Source organism: Caloenas nicobarica, chromosome 4, assembly GCF_036013445.1.
Source record: "Caloenas nicobarica isolate bCalNic1 chromosome 4, bCalNic1.hap1, whole genome shotgun sequence".
Classification (NCBI taxonomy): Eukaryota; Metazoa; Chordata; class Aves; order Columbiformes; family Columbidae; genus Caloenas; species Caloenas nicobarica.
This window is the reverse complement of record NC_088248.1, coordinates 66026307-66049587: the sequence shown is the minus strand read 5'-3', so window position 1 is coordinate 66049587 and position 23281 is coordinate 66026307. Positions and strand designations below refer to the sequence as shown.

The 23281-nt window shown below is 40.8% G+C and overlaps 2 protein-coding genes across 3 annotated transcripts in view; one reads left to right on the top strand and one right to left on the bottom strand.

Annotated features, from left to right (window-relative positions):
* The window catches only part of EVC (EvC ciliary complex subunit 1), a 49782-nt gene extending 34045 nt beyond the window's left edge, over positions 1-15737 (bottom strand). The window contains exons 1-9 of one of the 2 annotated variants that reach the window (XM_065634805.1): positions 15567-15737; positions 11934-12044; positions 9138-9221; positions 8394-8626; positions 7330-7414; positions 5079-5177; positions 3306-3443; positions 1169-1327; positions 209-425 (exon numbers count right to left, since the gene is read on the bottom strand). In XM_065634805.1, coding sequence (XP_065490877.1) covers positions 209-425; positions 1169-1327; positions 3306-3443; positions 5079-5177; positions 7330-7414; positions 8394-8626; positions 9138-9221; positions 11934-12044; positions 15567-15737 — 1297 coding nt within the window. Of the gene's footprint in view, positions 1-208; positions 426-1168; positions 1328-3305; positions 3444-5078; positions 5178-7329; positions 7415-8393; positions 8627-9137; positions 9222-11933; positions 12045-12446; positions 12687-15566 lie in introns of those variants that run through there. The other variant, XM_065634806.1, reaches the window with a different exon arrangement.
* Positions 15738-15839: 102 nt separating this feature from the next.
* EVC2 (EvC ciliary complex subunit 2) overlaps positions 15840-23281 on the top strand; it is a 74221-nt gene continuing 66779 nt past the window's right edge. The window contains 3 exon segments of the mRNA XM_065633657.1: positions 15840-15869; positions 15871-16113; positions 18921-18969. Coding sequence (XP_065489729.1) covers positions 15840-15869; positions 15871-16113; positions 18921-18969 — 322 coding nt within the window.

Here is a 23281-nt window from a genome sequence, read left to right as displayed (position 1 = left end):
AATGCCTGAAACAAGACCTAGAAGACTTGAAGCCAAAGTTACTATTCTAAGCATCCATCCTTCATAGTAACAGTGTTCTTGGCCAATTCGTCAATACCTTTTTAAAACAGAGGGGTATAAAACTGAAAACATACTTTTTTCACTACTTACTACAATAATAACTCACACCCATATTTGTTAAGCCATGAGCTCCGGTCTAAGTACTCACCATTACTGAAATCTGCCAGCTGTTCCCAGAAGGCCTTGTGCAGATCAGTTAAAAGTTCTTCCTTTTGTCGGACTGAGAGATTATTCTTTACAGTTAAGTGGTCAAGAATATTTGATACAATATTTAATCTACACTTGCATTCTTCTGGTATATAGGACTTCAGTGAATCGATCATTTTTACCATAAGCTCCCAGTTGAATAAGCTTTCCTGAATGTCCTGAAACAAACATTAAAAGGTTCTGTTCAGAAAATAAGAATGGGTCTTTGATTGTGCTTGTCATTACATTGAATTATTCATTCCCAAACTATGCAGAAAACTGAGGAGACTTCTCAAGACCACATGAATAACAACCCTCATGTACTTAAATTCTTCTGAAAACCTTGACTTATAAATTCCAAGTAATTCTTTCAGTATGTCCTGTGCAAAGCAAATAAAGGATCTGTTAGATTTAACACAACATAAAGCACAGTGCTGATGCATTTATAAACACGTTTTTCCCTCTTATGACCATATCACTAAGAGATGTTAAGGGTTTTCCATTCCAGTTAATGTCATTGAACACACAGAATCAGCCTCAAATTTAATTCAGGATTTCTCAGTCAAAGTGGCATAAATACTTTGAAAGAAGAAGAAATGTCCTAATACCCAGGGTAATGATTCTCCTTCATCAATAGATCTAGTGCTCTTGCTCCTGGCTTACTGGTTGCATTAACATAACTTTTTCATAACATGACTGCCCAAATGGTATTTTGAGAATTAGAACTCAAGTGCAGAGAGGTCACCCCCCTTCATGAACTGCAACAGAATTTGAACTCTCTGCAAAAAGCCAAGAAAGACAACCAGAGTAAGCAGTCTACATCATTCCTGAGGCAGGACTGACAGACTTTGTATACTTCTGTCATGCTCTGTGTTCACATTCACTAAATCTCTCTCAACTTTTATTTCTTTTCGTACTTTACCATTGCATGCAAGTCTTGAGATTCACTTAATAAGCTTTCTACAGCAATCATCTTCTCGGTCAGATCCATCGCTATCTTTATTGCTTTGGCACTTGAGCATTTTGATTGGTCCAAAACCACCTGCTGGGCTTTGTCAGTCTGCTTCCAGAAATCTTCCATCTGTGGAATACGAATCAAAAAACAATCCATGTTCCCTCATTAATCATATAGTATTTCAATACAGTGAAAGGCATAGGAGTCTACTGAGATATAAGCCACTGAGACTACAGACAGCTTTCAGTATTGGTTATACTTAACATCTTGCAAAGTTGAAGAGCCTATTTATTGTATGATGATACAAGTGTTGATGGCACAGAACCTGTAGGTCAATCCTGACTTTTTGAAATGCAGTCATTTTGTACAGCTTGCTTAGAATTTGTTGTTAGTCCTCTGCATCTATAAAAGCCTATTATGTTGTTAGTATTCATGGAAAAACTAAAAAAAAAAAAAAACAAACAAAACCCAACATGCTGTAGCCCTTTTTTTCTGGGAATTTTATTTAGCTGTAGGAGCAGGCATTCCAGTCAAATGAGATTTTTGCTAAAAGAGGAAAACTGAAAATTGTCACTATTTTGCATCATCGAAGCCTTCCAAAGCCACATGCTACATAAGCACTTTATTAACTGCACTAGAATTAAGTACTTCATGCAGTATCAGCACAGTGCATGTGCCCATTCTGATATGTTATCATGCGGGTGATCTCTGGTTTTAGGCTCCTATCCCACAAACACTTATGACTCTGCACAACTGTGAGTATTCCATGGTCTTCAATGGGATTACTAGTAAACATAAAGATAAGAAAATGTATCCATCACCAAGATTTGTATTAAATATCTGTGAGTTTTGAAAAAAAATAAGTGCCTATAGTATGTGTGAATATGCCAAAAAAAACCCCTTATTCTACTGAGGGAAGAGTGGATTGGTTCAAGGTGCTGACCTATACGAATCTGTACACAGGGAAATAATTTTCAATATGGATGAAAAGCATCTGCTGGCATAAGAGTGACAGACTGACTGAATGATGACTGCCACTAGTGAATAACTGCCTCATGTTGCTCAGCGAGGCTGCCAGGGAGTTTTTATTGATTAACACTGGAGAACTCTAAACAATCAATTTTTCAAAGAGCAAAGTCAAATTGCAAAAGAAACTTGACACAGAGGCACCATCATTTCCAGGACTTCCACTATAAAGTGAAAGGCACATAGAATCACAAGAAAGCTGAGAAAATTCCTAGTGAAGCACATTAAAAACTGTTAACTCCTCTATGAGAAAGGCACAAGGCTGAGAGGATGGGCTGTTTAGTTCAGAGCTGAAGTGCCACCATTAATCAGCGCAGGCAGCTCACAGAGCCATCAGTCTGACTAGTCAGTTGCTCATTTTCATCAGCAATGAATTTGCTCAAAACTCAAAAACAGGATTGAGAAGGAGAAAATCTTCCAGATTACTCAGTTTACTGGAAAATAATATGCAGAATATTCTTAATCTCCCAGTTTTCTACCCTGCAAGCTATTTGGACACAGTGACACTGCTGTGCAGAGAGAAAAAAAAAAGCCAACAAGCTTCCCTTTGAGAATCAAATACCTGCTACCAAACTACATTTTTTACAAAAAAACATGTAAATATATTATAATGTGCAGAGATGCTACAGCAAAATGTTTTGCTAAAGTAAATGTGTACAGCATGCTAAAAGGTAATAATTTTCTTAGTAATTATTTCAGCTGAAAAATGTTTTATATTCTCTTATTATTTTCTTATTCAGTTATGGAGGACTGAAGAAAACAAGGTGCTAGGATAATATTCCTAAAAGTCAGACTATACCTTGGCTTGAAATAAATCTTACCATCTGACAAGTAATACACACTTCTGAGCTCTAAACCTAGTGTGATAAAACAGTGTTCGTATAAAAACCTCATTGTCTCCCAAAGGGAGCTGGAAATACTTTGCTGGAGCAACCTAAGAATGTTTTCAGGACTCATGCACACCTAAAGCACTAACTGTGGACCAGCCAACACAACAGTTTAAAAAAATAAAAAAGCATTACCCATCGAAAGAATAACATTAAAATAAAATGTTAGGACAGAAAAATTAGAAAGTTACATTATCTATTATGTGCTCAGAATATTCTCTTTCTTTTCTTTCTAAGTCTTCTAGAGTCTGGTACTCTGAATTGTGGGCTCCTGACATTTCAGTATTCTGGAGTCTAGAGTCAAGTTGTTTCTGTAGTTCTTCAAAATCCTGGGGGAAAAAAGCAAGTGATTTGTTAAACAGAAAACCAGATACAATTTCTAAATTTGGAAGTGAATTTATATGTCAGTTGTGGCTCATGGCTAAGGAAGCTAAACAAAGAGTGCTCAGAAAGTTCTGTCTTTGGGTAATACCCCTCCTGCAGCAAGTAAAGAAAACTGAAGGTATATAGGGCAACTCTGAACTACACTCAATACAAACACATTTCCACTAGTATGTGACTATGATCAAGACTGTTCATCTCCACTGAATTCAAGTTTCAGCAAACACTGCTCCATGAGCTTTCATACTAATAATCCTGTGAACCTATCCAAAAATTATTTTAATGCGTGTGCCCCATCCTAAATGGCAGCTATGAGTGTATATGCTGTGTTTGAAAGCACAAAGAAGTATCCAGATATAATAATCGGACAGCATTTCCTGCAGAGTGCTAGTGCACACGGATGAACACACCTGTAATACTCATCTGGGACAGACTACAGGGTACATGATTATATGGAGTTTTAAAGTTTTTCAATCCTTTGAAACCAGGATGATTTTTTTCTGACAGCTAATGACACTGACAAATGCTAGTCTTCTGCCCTTACTTAGTAGCTTGGTACTGAAACGGATGATGCTTCAGTTGCTGAAACATGTCTTAAGTAACAAGCATTTACTTTTAATTTTGAGTGCCAATGCATTAACTTGATAACCTCTGTCTTAAAGAAATGTAACCAGATTTTGACAAGCTCCACAAACAACTTCATCAAAATCCCATGAATCTTTCTTACAACACAGAATTAAAAGAGGAAAATGTTGTCTGTGAGAAGAATGAAATATTGGACTAGTCTGCCCAGAGAAATGGAGGAGTCTCCTTTAGTGCAGATATTCAAGATTTGGCTTGGCAGGGGACTGGACAGCCTTAGGTTATGCCTTGCTTCCTACAGAAGGTTGGACCAGACGATCTCCAGAGGTGGCTCTCAACCCAGACTTTTCTATTACTCTAATCTGGAAAATAGAAAGTGGAACCAGTAGCTCTCCTATTTAGTTTAGTTTTGTAAAGCTATTTTTCCTTCTAATAATCTTAAAAATAGTATTGTGACTTCACCTGAGATGCATATTGACTGTCATTGTATGTCATCTAGTTCAGAAATGGAAAATGGATTTTGATACAAGTATGTGGGAAAAAAAGGGATTGAAGAGGAAAATAAGTATGTTTTCCCTTGATTAAAAAAAAAAAGAAGCCATCAGTTACCTTCTGGTACTTTATTTCCTGCTATTTTATTATCAGTAATGATATACGGAACAAAAGACCTGATAATTAGAAATTTTTAAATCTGAGGGAATATGGTTCACAACATTCTGTTTGCTTGAATGGATTCAACTAAAGAATACTGTTATTCTTAACAGATTGAATACATCACTGTCCTGTTCACCTCATACAACAACAAGAGGGAAATGTGGACAAGGTAATGGAGAGAATCAACTAACAGGGGAGCTTCTTTGCATTTTTTCTGAAATAGATTACAGATGACATGGCTGTTTAAAAAGAGCAGGTGAGACAGCCTGCTGCGGCAGCTTGCAACAACTGGTCGGATTAACTCTTATTTTCTGTGTTTTGAAATATTAACCAACAAAACCACTTACATTTTCCTGTATTAAAAGGATTTTCTTCAACAAATCATCAGTAATCTTCTTTTTATGACAAAAGTCTGTGAGGTATATTCTGAGAACCTGAGTAAACATCTATTCAAAAGGAAGGAAACAAAACCCACAGTAAGTGCTTGTTCAACATTGTAAGGGCATCTTTGTGATAACGTTTGTAGATTTAAATCAATCAGTGAGACTACAGTGAATCATAAGCAAAATAACAAAAACATCCTCGGAACTCTGTAGTACTTCCATTACGAAAAATTCTTTAGCTTTGGCTTCAGTAAGATACTGGAAGATGGTGTTATGTTCTAACAAGGACAAGGACATAATGTCATATAGGCTTTCAGCCAGACTGACACATCTGAAACTGTCCTTCACTGGACAATATGTAGACCACTTTAAAAATATAAAGCCCATTTTTTAAAGTTTAATGAACCCCTAAGCTGAAAGATACTAACATATTTTTTACTATTATTTCAACTGTAGTGGGTCAAATGAAGTACCAATTGTTTTTATATACAATACAAAAGTAACCATCTCAGGTTCTAGCTACCTTCTCTTCCAAAAAATACACTTATTTTCCAGTTGTTGTTTGTTTGGTTTTTTAAGGACTGTAACACTAGCGTCTTCAAAAAGATGTTTTTAAACACTGGGATAATTTTTACTAAACCTCTTCTCCTCTTGCCTCCATTAGAGTGTCAGTGTAAAGACAATTCATTTCATTACTAACTGCTGCAGCATCTTCCAACATAAAGATAAAAATATATGAAATTTAACAGCCACCTGCCTGTTACTCATGTACTTTGAAAACAGATGATGCAGAAGTTGCCCACTTTAAAAATGTAAAAACATAAATAAGACTATATCTATGTATACAAACAGTTATTGAAGCCAAGATTTCAGCTCAGCAAAATCTGGAAAGCATGTTATCATTAGAGTTGAGTAGAAGCCATGTTTTTGGATCTCACTTGCCAATGTTTTGGATAGGACTTTGGCAAGTTTTGAACATGCAACACCAAGATACCACATACCATAAAAAGGTGAAAAAAAATAATTCAGGAAAACACTGAAGGAAGAGAATATGTTTCCTTTTCCTAGACTTGATGCCAAGAAAGACTGACTCTGAACTTAGAGCAAGCAGAGTGGAAAAGGAAGAAACTATTCTTTAAAATTACATTTTTTTCCCTTTTCCTCTGCTAGTGAAAATACACAGCTATTCAAAGGTCAAAGTCATCTGACTTTTATGGTAATGTCTGGTGGGCCACAAAGTGTGTTAAATGCTTGTTTTCTCACTGTTTCTGTGATTGCATCACCATGTTGTTAACTTATCTTCACTTACAAATGGATGATTAACTTTGGGATCAAGTTCAACCTTCTCTAGTCAAACTAAATTTCTTTCTGGAATCTGATCTCAAGTTCCCTTCCTCATCTAGTCAGATGGGAACAGATCTCAATAGAAGAGATGCTCCTTTCCAGGTTTACTTTCATGCTTCTGCTTTTGGATTGTGTAGAAATTTGTTCAGAAAATACCAGAAAATAAATATTTTCACTGCATTTAACAAATTGTATCAGAAATGAGCAATCTGTTTAAACAGACATTGGGAAAGGAGAGGATAAAGCTTATACTTTATGTCCAGATTTATACTAACTAAGGTAAAACTCAGTAACTGTAATGATTCTGTACTTGATCATAACTAGTCACCATAAACAATTGTATGCATCCTTTTTTTTTTCCTGTCAGCTTTGGATGCCATGACTTGATGTAGTTAGCTATCTATGGTTTAAATGGGCACCTCAATTCCTCTGTCACGAATCAGGACTATTGTACATATGACAATGGTACTGACTCAGTTGAACTACATTTCCAATTTTATTCAAAGAGCTTGGAGTCCTTCGAGTTGCAATGCACAAGCATTGTCCTTAAAACAAACTCATCTATTATTTTTTTTTTTCTATTTCTATAACCTTCAATTGCTGTATGTTTTCTCTGGAGTAAAGTTTAAAACCAAATTTTTACATTATCCAGTCTGACCTCCTGTATTTTATAGCCCAAAATATTTCCTTATATTTTACTCCTTTGTGAAGCTCATAGATATGCAGAACAGAGAGGAAAAAAAAGATAATTGTAGAGATGCAATTCTGCTGCACTACTTCCCAGCTAGTCAGTAGTTTATGTTATTTCCTAAATTGATATTCAACTAAAATGTTCAAAACAAATAGCTATGAATGAGACATGAGTACCTACCACATGTTTTTCTTTTCTGAGTTCAGTATCAAGAAGCATGAGCTCTTTTAAAATAAGACTGCAAAGGCAGAGCTTAACATCAAAACTAAAAGAAAGATTTTAAAAGTGTTAGTATCAATCTAAATGAAGGTCACATAAAAGAGAAACACCAGGTAATCATTTTATTTAATCACTAAATTCTCCTAAAAGCATAGGCCCTAGAACAGCAGTCAAGTCACTTCATTTCAACACTGCCTTGTCTTTCAGATAAAATATCTCTACATAAAAGGAAGCAAACCAAAATAGTAGTTTAACAAAGCTGGAGTTGCAGTTCCCTTTAGAAAAAGATGAAGTAACTATAGGCATAAGTGGCTACAACACAAGGAAAACAAAGCTTTAAATCAAAACAGCTATAGTAAATGGGCATTTTGAAAATATTCTTCACCTCTAGTACTTTCCCCAGTCTATAGTAACACAAACACAGTTGTATTTAGTCTTGCTAATGAGAATGCAGACATATGCATATTCCTCTAGGGGTATCTCACTATTGTGCAGCTGAAACAAAATCAGAGCTAATAAGCCATTTTTGATTAGCTCTACCTGCTCATCACTGGAAAGGAACAGTTTCCCCACAATATGACATGAGTAGCTCCCATTAAAACGGAGAGAACAGACCACTGCCACTTGCTGTTCACAAGGCACCTCCTGTGTGACCTGAGGCTGTACAGCGCAGAGGACTCTGTCCCCAGCTCAGCACACCACTGCATGCGTGAACTGAGCAAATGAGCCAAAACAAAGGGATCCTATCCTAACAGTGACACACCTTTTACGAGACTGCTTTCGCCAAAGTTCTGATTCCCAGAACTGCATAAAGAAGACACTGACTTTTAATACACAGCATAATGTATTACTTTAACCTCCCCAACCACTTTTTTAGGGTTATAAGCAGATAACCCTGTCTTGATGTGTCAAATGTATGCATTCAAGCCCAGCCTTTGGTTCACACCAGAGCTGTAGTGATTGTCCTGACAACCACTGGGGCATGCTAGAAAATGACCAAACACGAGTGCAGGTTTACTGCTCACCTCTCACACGTTAGCACTTCTGGGAAGCTGGTCACCTTGAGGAAGGCTCGAGCCTGAAATCTGTCATCGCTTGTTGTGGAATGTATTGTTGTGGAGGAACTGCAGTCCTCTTTGTCCCCCTGGCTCAGGGATCCCAGGCTGCCTGACGTAGATGTCTCCATGACCTGATTAGGCAGAACCGACTGCTTTGGATTCTCATGCAAAGATGGATTGGATGAGCCATCTGCCAAAGGCTACAGTCAATGAAAATTTACAAAGTCAATTAATACAACACAATAAGGACAAACACCAAATCGCAGTGTTTGCTTTCAAGTGAAAAATTAAACAATATATACAGCAAAAGTGTCTCCACCTAAATTAAGATTCATCATACTGACAGGTTTCTGCATTGCCTGGAAAAGCATTCTTCTGCTCTGGTTATCTGTCTGATGCATGTTTTCTTACTGAAGGGCAGATGGGGCTTTTCTTATTCCTCCTTCAACAGACCCAACCTCCATTAATGTTAATGGGAAGAAAAGCTCTCTTGACTACAGTGAAAATTAACTGGACACCATGTAAAGCACTTGCACGTTTCAGGGGGAGCTGAAAGCAGCTGATGGCTTACAGAATAAGCCCTGAGTCAACGGACTATACACAAAGATCCCTATTAAGCAGACTGGCAGCAAGTTTTCTTCCATTACTTGACTCTGCAATTTACACAGAATGATTGCCGTTAATTTTTACCAATAGAATCTAAAACCTTACCCTAAATTTTTGATTGATGGGATAGATCACTTTTGCCTTTAATGCAAATGCTGTGACATTACTGTTCAGAGGAGACTCGCTGTCCTGTATGGAAGAGAACAGAAAACCATTAGGAAACAGCAGCAGACCTGACGGTTGATCACTGTAAGCACTGTATGCCCCTCTTGGTTACACAACTTAGAAACTCCTGCTGATAACTAACTATTTATTGACTGATTCTGCTTTTGCACAAGAAATCTTCTCATAAGACTTGATTCAGAGTATGAAATCCAGAAAAGACAACTCTGTCAGCACTATCGCTCTAGAACGTTTTCACTCCTGCAAGGGAAAATACATAATAGCTGGTATTCACAAGTTATTTTCATTTTGGGTTTGTTTCCTGCCTCCTGTAGTGCAGCAACTAAAGATTTCACATGAGCAATTGAAATTATCTTAATAATAGAAACTACTAAAGGATAAGTTTCACAGATATCATCATGGCTACAAATTCTGACTTTTAATTTAAATAAAGAAACAATATATTAAACAAAACTAGTCATCATTTTTTCCAGGAAGAACTTTTATAGTACAGCCCTTACCTATAATCTAGAGAAAATACCAATGTTCTTCCAAAGAACTTATAGATAATGCATTCTTTTCATATGATCATCTATATCATGTAAGCTGATTTTCTGCTCCTTCTCTTCCCTAGCCCCTGCTTTATGCACTGGAACAATGGGATAATCAGCTTTGTTTTGTGAGGTCATGCGCAGCTTAATAAAGCTTAATAAACCTATTTGACTTCTTTGGTTTGGTCATGTAAAATGAAAGAATCTGATTTATCAAAACACAATTTTCATTTTATACATTTTTCTAGGAAATATCAAAGCACTAATGGCTTCTAAAAATAGAGACGAGAAGAGCAAACTACGTCATTCAATAGACTCTTTTATCATTGCACCTTTTCATCTCCATTTCATTTATTTCCAGAAGCCATTTTTGGATTTAGTGATAAAGTTAAAAGCACGCACTCAGCATGTAAAACGCTTGTTCTGAGCAGTCTCACTGCTGGAGTACATATTCAGGGGCAGATCCATCGCTCTGCAATGGCCTGAGGGAGAGTAGCCCCAGGCCAAAGCTGTAAAGCCACATTGCAGCGAGCTAGAACTAACACATCCTGCTTCCCAGCAGGCATGAGTAACACACAGTTATTATTAATATAGTAATTATAGTATTATTGCAATGTGGAAGGTCTCAGAATGAAAATACCTGTTTTTCTGAGGCGCTCTAACCTAACTAAAAGCATTTTCCATCTGTGCTTCTCCATGAACTACCAATTTGATGGTAGTAACAGCAAAAGCCTCTGGGAATTGGAAGAAACGGCTAGAAAAAAAAAATACGTCTTCCGTAGTTAGACAAATAGGTGGGAGGAAGTCCCTTCAAATAACAAGGTTACTTCGTAGTGTGCTATCAATGAGTTAACATGTTTGGGAAATGCGTATAGTTGTGAATGATCACCTACAAAAGACCACGACGCCATTTCAAACGGACTGGTAATACGCATAAAGTTATATCATTACATAAGTTATCCCACAGGATTTACACTCCAAAAGAGAATCTAATCCATGTTCATTTGTTATGCTTACTATATACTTTAACCCAAGTAAAATGACCAATCATGGTTTGTCACCACTCCTGATCACAAAACTGAAATGAAGATTAATTACCTACCAGGATTTAAAACAGCAGTAAAACATTTATAATAATGTTTGTCTTCTCTTTGTCTTGAAACCAGTTCTCATTACAAGCTGCGCACCAGACTGGCTGGCTTTAACTGACACTTTCTGCATGTATTTAATTTATGCATAATAGACTGAATGAGTTAGCTGAACTACACATTTTTTTAAATGTGCAGTTTAACTCACAATCTTTAGCTTCACCAAGAGCAGTCAAATCAGCTTCGGGTGAAAGGCTGTAATCAAACAACTACACAATAGGACTGGTTCTCAAGTTATTTTGAGATTAACACACACACACACAAAAAGTTATTTGAATTTTTGATTGAAGGCAGGTTTATACCCTCTCTTAATTTTCTCTCCAAATTGTTTCTTTAATTGTCCTTGAATCCCAGCTCACTACACTGCTGTTTCAGTATTTGTGATGATTTGACCTCTGCACTGTATCTTCAGCTGGTACCTGATGGAAGAACTTCCTCTGCAAGAAAGCCATTGATGATGCAGCTGTTTGCAAACATTCATTTTACTTCTTTTATTCTTTCTGCTTCCATTGATCTATTCAGTTCAACTGAGAGTTGGAGCCTCCAAAGAGGCTGTAGAATAAAAGTACTTGTTCTAGATTGCACCTGATGTGGTAATTTTGTTACTGTCAAAATTTCCCTAATAAATCTCCTTCTACAGAAAAGAATCCACGATCAACTATCAGCACTGATTTCAGTATTTAAGAACTTTTTCTTGCGTCAATAGTGTTAACTTTTCTCATCAGCCTTTTGAAATTAAGGACAATGCAGAGACAAAACCAAAGAAGCCCCCTGTCAAAAAAGAATTCATGATCTTCAATAAAATAGCCAAAAAGCATCCCCCAAGAGAAACAGAATTTAGAAGGGGAATGAATACCTGAAACGGTTGCATTCATAAGCAGACATTAACTTGCACTCTCTTTCTTACGCTTTTTCTGAACACTTCTTTAAGAGTTCAATTCCAAACCCAATAAAATTAAGACAGTTTGGACAAGGGCCCTGAATGCGCTCATTGCTACATCCAGCAAAATGGACATCCATCAACAAGAGCAGAGCTTTACCTCCAGCACGATGTCCTCTTTTGATGTACAGGGTTCTGCTTTGCTTTTCATCGGTGTGTGTTCTGTTTCATCAGAGTTGAAGATTTCCAGAAGTCTCTGGGAATCATCCTTCTGAAATTCCGAGAGGAAACAGGTAAAATATAACACTGAGATCATGCATATTCACTGGAAACATCTTTGACAGCAGCCTGGATACATTCATGTCTCCATCCTGAAAATTATTTCAGTATTTGTGGAAAATTTTGGAAAAATACAATCCGAAAAGGAATGAGAATTTTACATATTCAGGAAGCAATAATTAAAATTAATGAACTTTATGAATCTGATTTGTCAGTCCAGAAGTAACCTGAAAAGTTGTATGAGGCTGTAAACATGTCAAATCAATCCGTCTGCTCTCAAAACAGACTGTGGAGCCAAGCTCACAGTCTGAGTTCAAACTTCTCAATTAAAGCAAGTTAGCTAAAATTGTCCGTAATTGCCTACAATGAAAGAACACCCAGTATTTTTGCTCACCTGCTATGAGAAAAACTTCCTAAATGGAAGTTTTATGGATGGGAAAGTTCCTGTCCGGAAGAAAAAGCCATCAGAAAATGTTTACCACCTTCCTTCCCCAAAAGCAGCCCATAGCATTGGCCTTTAGTTCTCCAACAAACACACAGAGCCGCTGGTACAGACACAGACAGCACGGGAACAAAACCTCCTGCTGCACACGTTCTTCCCTGTGCACTAGACAGACGAAAAAATAACACTAACGCATCCAAACACAGCATTGCAAGGAATTTAGTGAAGGAAAATACGTCAGCCACTCTACCTTAACTACCTCTTAAATTATTTTTCAGGTTTTCATTCCAATAATTGCTTTCTGATGTAGTCCAACAATATGGCTGCAGCCACTTTGCATGTCTTATGGAAAGATTCTCCTTAAATTATTTGGCCACTTGGTATACAAAGTAGTCAATTTTCTCAGAACACAGAGAACTGCCCAGCCTCTGAATACATTTCACTCCTCAGGACTTGCCTGTATCACCTTTCTGGAGCTTAGATCCTTAATAATACAGATCATATCCTCAGGTTGGCCTCTAAGATGTGGCAGACGTTGGTTCCTAAAAATCTACTGATGACAAAAGAACAGCTACATGTCTCCCTCAGCAATCTTGTTACTTATTTGCCCCAAACAGGAAGTTCATAAAATTTAGGTTCAGTGATCAGGACTTGTCTAAGTAGCCCCATTGGATTCAACGCTGTATCTTACACCATAGCCACTGCAGAATAAGAATTTGCTTTTCTCATCCTATTTCTCTGACTGCTCATATTCATCCAGTATTCATTTTCACTCCTTTATGTCTCCATCGTTATAATTTTAAAAGTACTTGAATTTTTCCAGGATTCACTTCTTTCCTGCTAATATTTCTAATCTCACTGCCTTCCTCTCCATTTGTTTTTGTCCTTTGTTATTTTTGCAGCTGAAGTGCTACTGATCTCTTCTTCTAGAGACCTAAACAATTGAAAAAAAAAGTCTAACTGTAATTACTGTAACACTTCATCAAGCTAATCTACCAGAATACCATAATGAGACAAGCTCCAACCCAAATGGTCTCAAGAACCTCCAGGCAACGCCATACTCTAACAGAAGAATATTATCAATAGAAATCTATTACAGTATGCTACATGCTCTGAAGTTACCATGGTAAGGGTTTCTTCTTATTACTTTCTAAGTGCCTCCTCTTCACAGATCATCAAACCAATAAGGCACTTAACTGCACACATCCAAGGCTGAAACCTGTAGAATTGTGATTAACTGGGCCTGAATGACAAATGCCAGTAGCTTATTGCGGTGACTATGGCTGCTTCAAACTCCGGGTACTTGCCCTGCTCCCACTGCATGGATAACTCAGCTGCTTGGGAAGCAAAAAGGCACCTTTGGGTAAACTATCCCTGCTTTCTCTTCGGATACAGAAGGCTGTAATATGTGCAGTTCAGTACCTGCTACCCATGCAACCAGCTTGCTCCATAGCATCAGTGGGGCAGACAGCACAAAAAAAGGAACAGGCACACACAGCCTAGGGTAGGCCTGTTCAATTTGGGAGCTCAGACCCATAGGATACAACGTGCCCACCCTGCAATGTGCTCTGTATGTGCCAGTGTGCAGTGTATTTTCTCTGTCAAAATAAACAACTCTTTTACAGCAGCAGCATTGATTTTGATGCCGTTTAAGCACCTGAAGATCTGGGCCAGAGAGAACTGACAGCTTCTATTCCCTATTGACATAAATGACATAAAGGATAAAAATGTACATGGCTATATTTGAGTGGGTAGTGGCAGTACAATAAAGATACCACCTATTAAGGCAGGGAAAATGAACAATTGAATCAGAGAGGCTTGCACTTGCACGGGATGCATTGATCAAGCACTTGAAATGCCTCCATCACAAGGCGAAAGCACAGCTTCAGGGTTTCAAACCTCCTACGTAAAAACGGTAGTGAGCAAAACGACAGATTTTTCTCTTATGTCTTGTTTAATGATGATCAACGCTAGCAGATATGCACGCACAGCAGAGCTGTTACAGCTGAAAAAAGGTGCAGTTAAAAACCAAGCCGAACCAGACCCCCCGGTGCAGGTTGGCAGAAAGCTCCGCAGGGCTCCAAATCTCCCAGCCATGTCAGTACCAACCACTGCTACAGCCAGTCAGTTCTGCACAATTCAGGACTAAATGTGATGTGAGAAAGATGCAGCAGTCGATAAACGGTTCTCAGAAAATATATCTGCCTGGTAGCAGTTCTGCAGGTATACGCTACCTCTGCAACCCTGAGGTCCAAACAAACACTTTATGTAATAGAGGGATATGAACCATCCACCACAGTCCTTCCAACAGTGAGGCAGGTGTGCTATTAACAAACCCACACGCTTTAGAAAACCCGGTCAGTTTCACATCAAGGAAACTGCCAAACGTGTTCTGCGTCCTGTATTTCTTGGATACCTACATGTGTACCCTCAACGCAAAGTTTTTGCTGTGTTAGTATTAATACTCTGCCTGTGCTGTCTGTAAAATGAACTTTGGAAAAGTTTGTGAGATGCTTTGGAAATCGGATTGTTCTTACAGGTTTAGGACGGAAATTAACGTTTACTTTTAACTATCTCGCTAAGTTTCTGCAAGGTGGGTACATCATCCATTACCCCCCAAAAGCAACACAGCCTCGTAGGAGACGTGACAGCAGTGAGAAGCAACGAGTGGGTCACCTATGTCAAAGATACAGGCCAGCAGGGCAACGCGCAGAACACAGAAATACTCAAACCGGCCTCTTTTTTGAGACAGTCCGTTTGTTTCAACAAATTCTTAAAGGAAGAGACTAGTAAACAGAGCTGTGCCGGGAATTACGGGGCTCCCCACCCACCACCGAGCTGACCCCGAGGCCGCAGTCTCTGCTGCGGACTCCCCACCGGCCGCGCCGCTCGCCCCCTTCCCGGGGCCGGCCCGGGGCTCCCGGCCCAGCTCGGTCACCCCCGGCGGTCCCGCGCGGCGAGACCTCCCGGGCCCTGCGCCCCTCGAAACCCGCCCCGACTCCTCCAAGCAGCTCATCCCGCGACAGGCCCGAGGCGGTGGGGAAGGGGCAGCCCGGCCCCGGCCCCGCGTACCTCTCTCCGCCGGCGCGGCCCGAGCGCGCAGCGGCAGAGCAGGGCGGCGGCGGCGGCGCCCAGCAGCAGCCCCAGCAGCACGGCGGGGGCCAGCAGGGCGGGCAGCGCCTGCAGAGAGCGAGCCCAGAACTGCAGCCCCACCGCCCGCAGGCAGCCCCCGGCCGCCGCCATCGGGCCCGGCGCGGCGAGAGGCGAGGAGAAGGGAGTGCCCGCAGCTCGGGGCCCCTCCGCCCCCCGCCCTCGCCGCGGTGGGAGGAGACCGATGGCGGCTGGATGCAGCGGCTGAGGCCCGGCCTGGCTCGGGGGCAGCGCCTGGAAGGTCTCCGTGGCGCTCTACGCGCCCGCGGCGTGCCTGCCTGCCACCATGCAGCAGCTGCTGGCCGCCCTGCTGCTGGCGCTGCTCCCCCGCGGGCCCTCCGCGCCCGCCCAGCCCCTCGGAGCGGCCACCTGGCGCGCCCGGGCCCGGGGCCGCCCCGCGCCGAGCTCCGCGAAGGGGCCCGGAGCGCCGGACCCGCCCCGGGAGCCCTGCGGTCAGCCGGCGGCTGGGGTAAGGCGGTGTGCCCGCGGGGCGCGGGTCAGCCCCTCCGCGGGGCGGGCCCGGCGCGGCCGATGGCGGGCGAAGGCGCGGCCCAGTCTGCGGGCGCTGGGAGCCCCGGGCGCGGGGCGTGCGGGACGAGCGGCGACCGGGCAGAGCTGCGGGCGCTTCCCAGGCACGGGGGCTGGCGGCAACGGGCCCGAAAAGCTGCCATGTGCCACATGATAGCAGCGGCTCCGCCTCGCTGTTCCTCCGAGCATTTGGTGCTTTTTTAGCTAGTCGCAGCCCCCGTGCCCACAGGTGTCAGCCCGCTATTAGGAGTGCACTAGAGCTTTAGCCTCCTTTCCCTTCCTTTCCCTTCCTTTCCCTTCCTTTCCCTTCCTTTCCCTTCCTTTCCCTTCCTTTCCCCTCCTTTCCCCTCCTTTCCCCTCCTTTCCCCTCCTTTCCCCTCCTTTCCCCTCCTTTCCCCTCCTTTCCCCTCCTTTCCCCTCCTTTCCCTTCCTTTCCCTTCTTCTCAATGTAGGGTGCAACTACAAAAGGACTAATCATCAGGAAATTGTATTGCAGGGAAAAAACAAAACAACAAAGCAAACAAATCTTATTTTTCTGCCAGACAAGTAAATTAATGTAAAACATAGGAAAATGTCTGCTGGCAATGTTACTGCATTGAATCAATTACTTGTGAAGCATGATGTAAGTGCTGGCCTGTAGAATTGGCACTATTTGCCGATGTGCATCCCTTGTTATGCCCTCTGGTATTATGGACACGCTCTGCAGCAGCGTGGAAGAATTGTGCCGAATATCCAGACTATATTTTCCAGTGCAGACTGCTGAGAACTGAATGTCAGATAATGCAGAAGAAAACACAAGGAGTGCTGGGATGTCATTTGTAGATGACGCACACGGACATATGAACACCCAAGATTTTTGTGCATGAGCTGTTGTAAAACCACAGATGAATGAATGCCTGGAGTCTGTGGAAATCGGGGGCCATTTGAACACCAATTTCCTAGGAAGCAGGAAATAAAGTTTGTTAGCCAGCAAGCCTGCATGCCTTTATGCACACTTAGACCACTGTCCACTTTTGTTACAGGCTCATTTACAAAGGAACTGTTGATATTTAACATTTGCATTTGTATGTAAACTGATACAATGTGTAGAGTAATATTTGGGGTTATATTTATAAACACTGTTTAGTTCAACATTTAACATGATAAACCCTGGTACTGGTGTTTTTTATTTTCACATGTGTTTTACGCTGGTGTCATGACGTCCATTTAGTGTAGTGGTACACATCTCCTTAATGCAGAAAGGGCTCTAGACTGCTCTAGAAATATCTGGCAAAGGTTAATTCCTTTTTAACATGTGATTTCTATTGCTAGATATCCATATGCATATATGGAAATATATGCATATATCTACCCACCAGACTATTTTTTGTTTGCCACTGGAGTTTCCTGTTCTTACCTTTCTGTGTTCTTGAGATGCTTGGCTACTCAAAATTCAGGATCATATAGGTTGTTTAAGCAATGAGAAGAAATTAATCATGGTATTAGAGAACTTGGGCATAACTGGGTTTGTGTGCCAGAATTCTGGAGTGCAGGGAGAGCTGTACAATGAGGTATTTGCAAATAGCCCCTGGTGAAGAGCTCGGTGCCTGGAGTCTCCAAGAGTTGCATCCCGAGGCTGCTTGGAGTGTGCTGCATGTTCCCGCTTGTGTTCGTTTCTCTGTTCTTTCTTTCTCCTCTATAAGGGCTGCTTCTAATCCCATATGTACTTGCTTTCCAGAGCAGTGTCTGATTAAAACCCAGGACTCCTGGTACATCCAAATTTGTGAGATATCTTGCATTTTATGTTGCTTTAAGCGATAGTCCTCTATCTGAAGTGAGAACTGTTTTCACACAAGGTTAACTAAAGTTACAGCCCTAGCAGTAATCAAAGTGATGGCTTCCCTGAGCAGGCAAAGAATAAAATTGCCCCTAATTTGCTGTACTGTAACAATGGTGTTGACATAAGTCAGTACTTAACATTACTGACATGCAGTGCTTGGCAGCAAACAAAAACAGCAAGTGCGGGTCACATCACTCAGCGGACTTCGAAGATCGCTGTTAATCAACTGACATTCCCAACTCTGTATTGTCTTCTGCAAGGAAGCATTTTTATTAAATGAAAACCTGCTTGTATGACTACTGCACCCTGATCAAAACACTGGGCATTAACAATCCTTAAAAGCACTGGTTTCTTTTACTGATGTTTTAGAGCTGTGATTTCTGTAGCAATCTCTGCGGTCTGGGCACAGGCGGGAGGCTGTCAGAGGTCGCCTCGTAAGCTGCAGTTTTTAGCCTGTGGTCCTTTTGAAAGGCTGTGTAGCACTCCGAAGGAAAAAGAGAGTGTAATGTCAGTACACGATCATCCAATATGGACACGTTCCTACTGACTCCTAGTAATCGGATTTTCCAGTGTCCTCAGTTCTGCCTTTGAAACTGTCAAGAAAAATTATTTTATATAGAACAAAATAATAACAAACCCTTCTGCTCCACTATTGCAGAGAGGCCCAGCCTGGTGTTATTAACTACAGTTTGAGCCCCAAGTGTGCACAGCCATACTAGGAGACAACAGTGTCTCATACTGCTTGACAGGCTGTGGGAGACCTCTAGAGCTGTGTTGTATCTCTTCTGGTAATTAATTTTGGGGAACTTGAGGCTTTGTGGAACAGAGTTCTGTCTAATTATGAAGCATAAATTCACCATAACAGTTCAATATTAGACATTACTGAAAACAGTTCTTTTTTATAATCGCTCACTCTGTGTTAACTTTAGGTTGATAACCTGTGGCTTCAGAAAGAGCTGGGATGTCCGGGGATGACAGGTATGTGACTGTTTTCTCTCTTTTCCCAGGGCCTGGGTGTGCAGGGGACAGGGACTGTAGCTGTGCCATGGCGCCTGCTGTCATCAGTGAGACTCTTCATCCTGGGTCACAGGGGAATGTTTGCTCAGGTGTTAGGGACAAGGGTGCTCTAGGCTTCCTAAACAGCTCATCTAGAATACAGCCCCCTAGAATAGAGAAGACCTTGGTATTTACCTTGGTCTGAGTAATTTTCAGGAGGAGCCCTTTTTCCTTATTAAACATAATGATATAGGGGAGCACCCTCTGATGCCCAGCATTGCCAGTGTTGTGGAAAACCTATATTACTTAAAGCTGATCAAGACCTTGTTCCTTTTCAGAAGCTGATGTACCCTCTATGCATTCACTACCACTGTTGCAATACCTACTCTTGAAACTACTTTCAAAGACATCTGCAATTACAATAACTAGATACTTTGTCCTGGACCAAATCATTAAAGACTCACAGATGTAGAGGGTCTGGAAGTGTTGCTGGGAGGCTTAATGCTCTTTATAGTGGGTATAAAGGATACTTGTCACTGATCTCAGATACATCAAGCATCCCCAGTTGCCTAATCTGATCAAAATCGGGTACCCCGATACTTAGAGAAGTCACAGCTTGGAGGAGCTGTGTCTGAGGGCTGACTGCCACACACTCTTTGTGTACATTTGGGTGAATAACTTAGTTTCTCTGAGTCTCTGGTCTTTATTTTCTCTACATGTGTACAATAAACAGTGTCCTACCTTGCCAAGCATAGTGGAGATGAGTAGCCTGAAAGTTTATGACATCCTCATAGAGCGCATTAACGGGCAATGCAACGTGTGAAATAGACCCCCACCCGTGGCTGCGGTTCCCCAGGAGATGATTTCATGACATGCACTTGGCAAGAAATTACATGCACTGAAGCAGTCATTTAGTGAGATGCCTCTAATTTCTTTACCCTGTGCCATGGATAATTCACAAATGAGTTTATTAATTTAAATATGAAGGCAAATAATTCAGATTTGCTGAGCTTCCTTGTTTTTTACTGTATTCAACCTAATCTCTGCTGCTCGCATCTTGCTTTCTGATGGGCTACAAATTATTAATGTACCATCCACTGTGAGAGGAAATGCATATGGTTTTGTAGTTCAGAAGAAGCTTTTCATGCTAAAGGAGATGTGGGGAAATTGGAGGATTTTGACGTGCGCTATCTCTTTGGTAGTGGTTGAATCTCTGTGATTTTATTAGTAGGTAAATATAAGTGTTAAATGAGGGACTGCTACAAGCAGTGAATTGTATGCTTGATCTTTTACTGAGAATTGTCCGGTTCTAAAAAACATGAATTTTTAACATATTTGAAGCAAAGTTTTTACTGGTTTGCTTTAATCAAGGTGCTAGACTCTTTTTTTATTACTGAAGAAGTTCTTAATGAAAGCAGCGAGATGGGAATAAGACGTTGCATTGAAAATGGCAGTGTGCTGAAGTGAAACAGTTTGTGGCATCATACTGATCTCAGGGTTGCTATTAGAAGCTTTTTTGAGTCATTTCTGTATGCGAAAAAGCAATCCCAGAATAGCCCTCTGATTGGGAAACACGATGGATTTTTGAGAGTTACGTTTGAGTCTTCTCTGACGTACTCAAAAGAGGCCTGGAAAGTAGGTTTGTTTTGTCTTGTTGATGTCCATAGTTTCTTTGACTTTGTAACAAGAAAAGCTAATGGCAACATTCAAAACTGAAATACAGTAAATTACTACCTTTGCTTGTTCATTGTTGTGTGTAATTGAAAGGACTCTAAATTGGATCCTGTATCCTGGGTGGTTTTCAGGACAGGGAATAATTCAGAACAACAGCAAAAATACAGTAAGCAAGTTTATTTAACTCTTTTTTTCCCCACTGAAATAAAGCAAGATCATTCAAAATTTTGCTGATAAATTTGGGGGGAAAGCAAATCAGACTGCGGATGTTGGACTTGAATTATGCAGCCCTTGAGAGTTAAGAATGAAAATGACTGTCTTAGTTAAATCACTCTTTTTCCTCTCAGTGTCAGGTGATTTTTAATTCTGAACTTGACATTTCACAAACTTGTCCAAGTCTTCACTTTCCTGCTGTAATTAGGCAGGTTAGGATGTGTTGTGAAGGTACAGGAGCCTTAAGGACATACTGGAGTCTTTGCCACAAACCTGTTGCAAGACTAATTTTATAACATCCTATTTAATTACCTGGGCCAAGTATAACCTTCACCTTAACTTCTATCAAGAACAACTAAGGCACTGTAGTGTTATACCTACCCTTCTAATGGTTGTCCACCTGTGCCACTAACATGTTCAGGACTCAGCGCGTTTAGTCCGGTGGTAAAGGCTTGTGCTTTAGCCCTGAAGGTCCCTGTCGTTACACAAAACTAAGGACAGTATGCAGACCACAGACAACAGTTTCTTTTCTTAGATACCCATCCTTCCACCCGCAGCCCCTACGAACACAGACCTGCTGGCCCCACAGTCTCCATGCGGTAGGTGCATTTCCTGCCAGGTCAGATCCTCTCTGTATTTGCACACCCTGAGCAGCAAGTGAAGGCAGCGAGAGCTGGGAGTGGGGAGCTCTCCGTCCTAAGTGTATTGCGTGTGCTGGACATCCAAAAGAGCAAAAGATCACTACGCAAAGCAATCATGCACAAAGCTGAGGAGTAGCAAGGGACTTCTGAGGGAGAACAGCAAAGAAAAATGAACAGCATTAAATAGCAGAGACTGTTGTCATCAACTGTGCATTTGTCATTTCATATTGTTGTGGCACTGTGCAGATTGGGGCTGAGTGAATGCTACAGTAATATGAGTGGTAAAATGTTACGCCAATCTTCCAGCAGTTTCAGCTTTAATAATATTTATTTTCATATTTCATTTTGTAGTTCAATACAAATTTGACCTACCAGCACTGGTAATTAGCTAGGATTTTGCAGCTTAAGACAGGGTTCTGGCATATCTGTTTATATTTGGTTTATGGAGGATTAAATTGTGGGAAAACAGTAATATGCTAATTAGAAGTAAAATAAAATATTTAACAACTTGATAATACATTGAAAAATATGGAATGTTTATGTAGGGAAAACAAAGAAAATTTCATCTTAAAGATGGTGATATAGTCTCACATCTTAAAATAAAGTGAAATCACTGCCTTTCTTCAATGAACTGCTCACTTGGCATCTTTGGCAATGTTTGCGGGAAAGCCTGGTATTACGCCTCACCGTCTGCTGATTTGTTTGCTGGGAGGTGTTTTGGCCAGAGATGATGTGTTCCAGGAGTGCTCGGTGGCAGCCTGATGAGCACAGCTGGAGGGGGCTGCTGTGGCCGTGTCTCAGCCTGAAACACTACCCCTGCTTTGCAAAGTTTCCCTTTCAAAAAGGAGTGGGAATAGTTTCATTTTAGAAACTAATGGAAGTGAAGACTAGGCAGCTCTGATAATGGCTTTTCTGAAATCAGTCAGAAAAATGGCAAGGATTGAAGCTGTAAGAAGAAAAGAGTGGAAGGAACAAGGAGATGGTAGAGTCAGTGTCAGAATTGGGGGGCATCTCTGAAGGGGCACTGACAAGGGTGCACTCGCATTTCTGAGCAGCGGGGTATCAAAAAGAAAGCTCAGTCATTGTTATTGAAAGGCCTCAGGAGTTAAGCTTTAGTATTTTCCAACCTCAGATGGATCTATTTGTTAAAAAAACCCAGTTTCACAATGGAAATCTAGAATAGACATGAAAACCACAGAATATGTTGTGCCTGTACCATCCTTTCTCAGATATTCAGCGTATAGCTTTTCAAGCGATCATCAGCCATCTACAATCCATCTGGAACCTTACCTCAAAAGAGAGAGCAGGTGAATTGATAAAAACAATTATTTTGTTTTGATGTTAAGAGTATGCAGCCAGTTGTGTGATAAAGCAGTTATGTTCTTGTAGGTCAGGTGGACTGAGCTGCATAATGTTCTAGTGACAGTTAAATATATGTGGATCAGGAAAAGGTTATTTTATTTAACTGACGGTCAATACTACAAAAATAATGAGATAGAAAAGTGCTGCATTACTGGCAAGGAAAACCAGGGTATTATAAAACAGGCTATGTTGTTAAAAATTGATAGAAAGGATGAGAGAAAATCTGGAGAAAGGCAGCAGCACATGTTGCTGTATGGACATGCGTCACACTGATTGAATCTATTTAAGCAAAACATTCCACTGAGTGCTGGGAAGATACAAATGAATTTGCAGAAGTATCCTTGTAATCATTCTAAACATTGAGGCTGCTTAACATAATGTCAAGAACCTGCAAAATCCCCAAC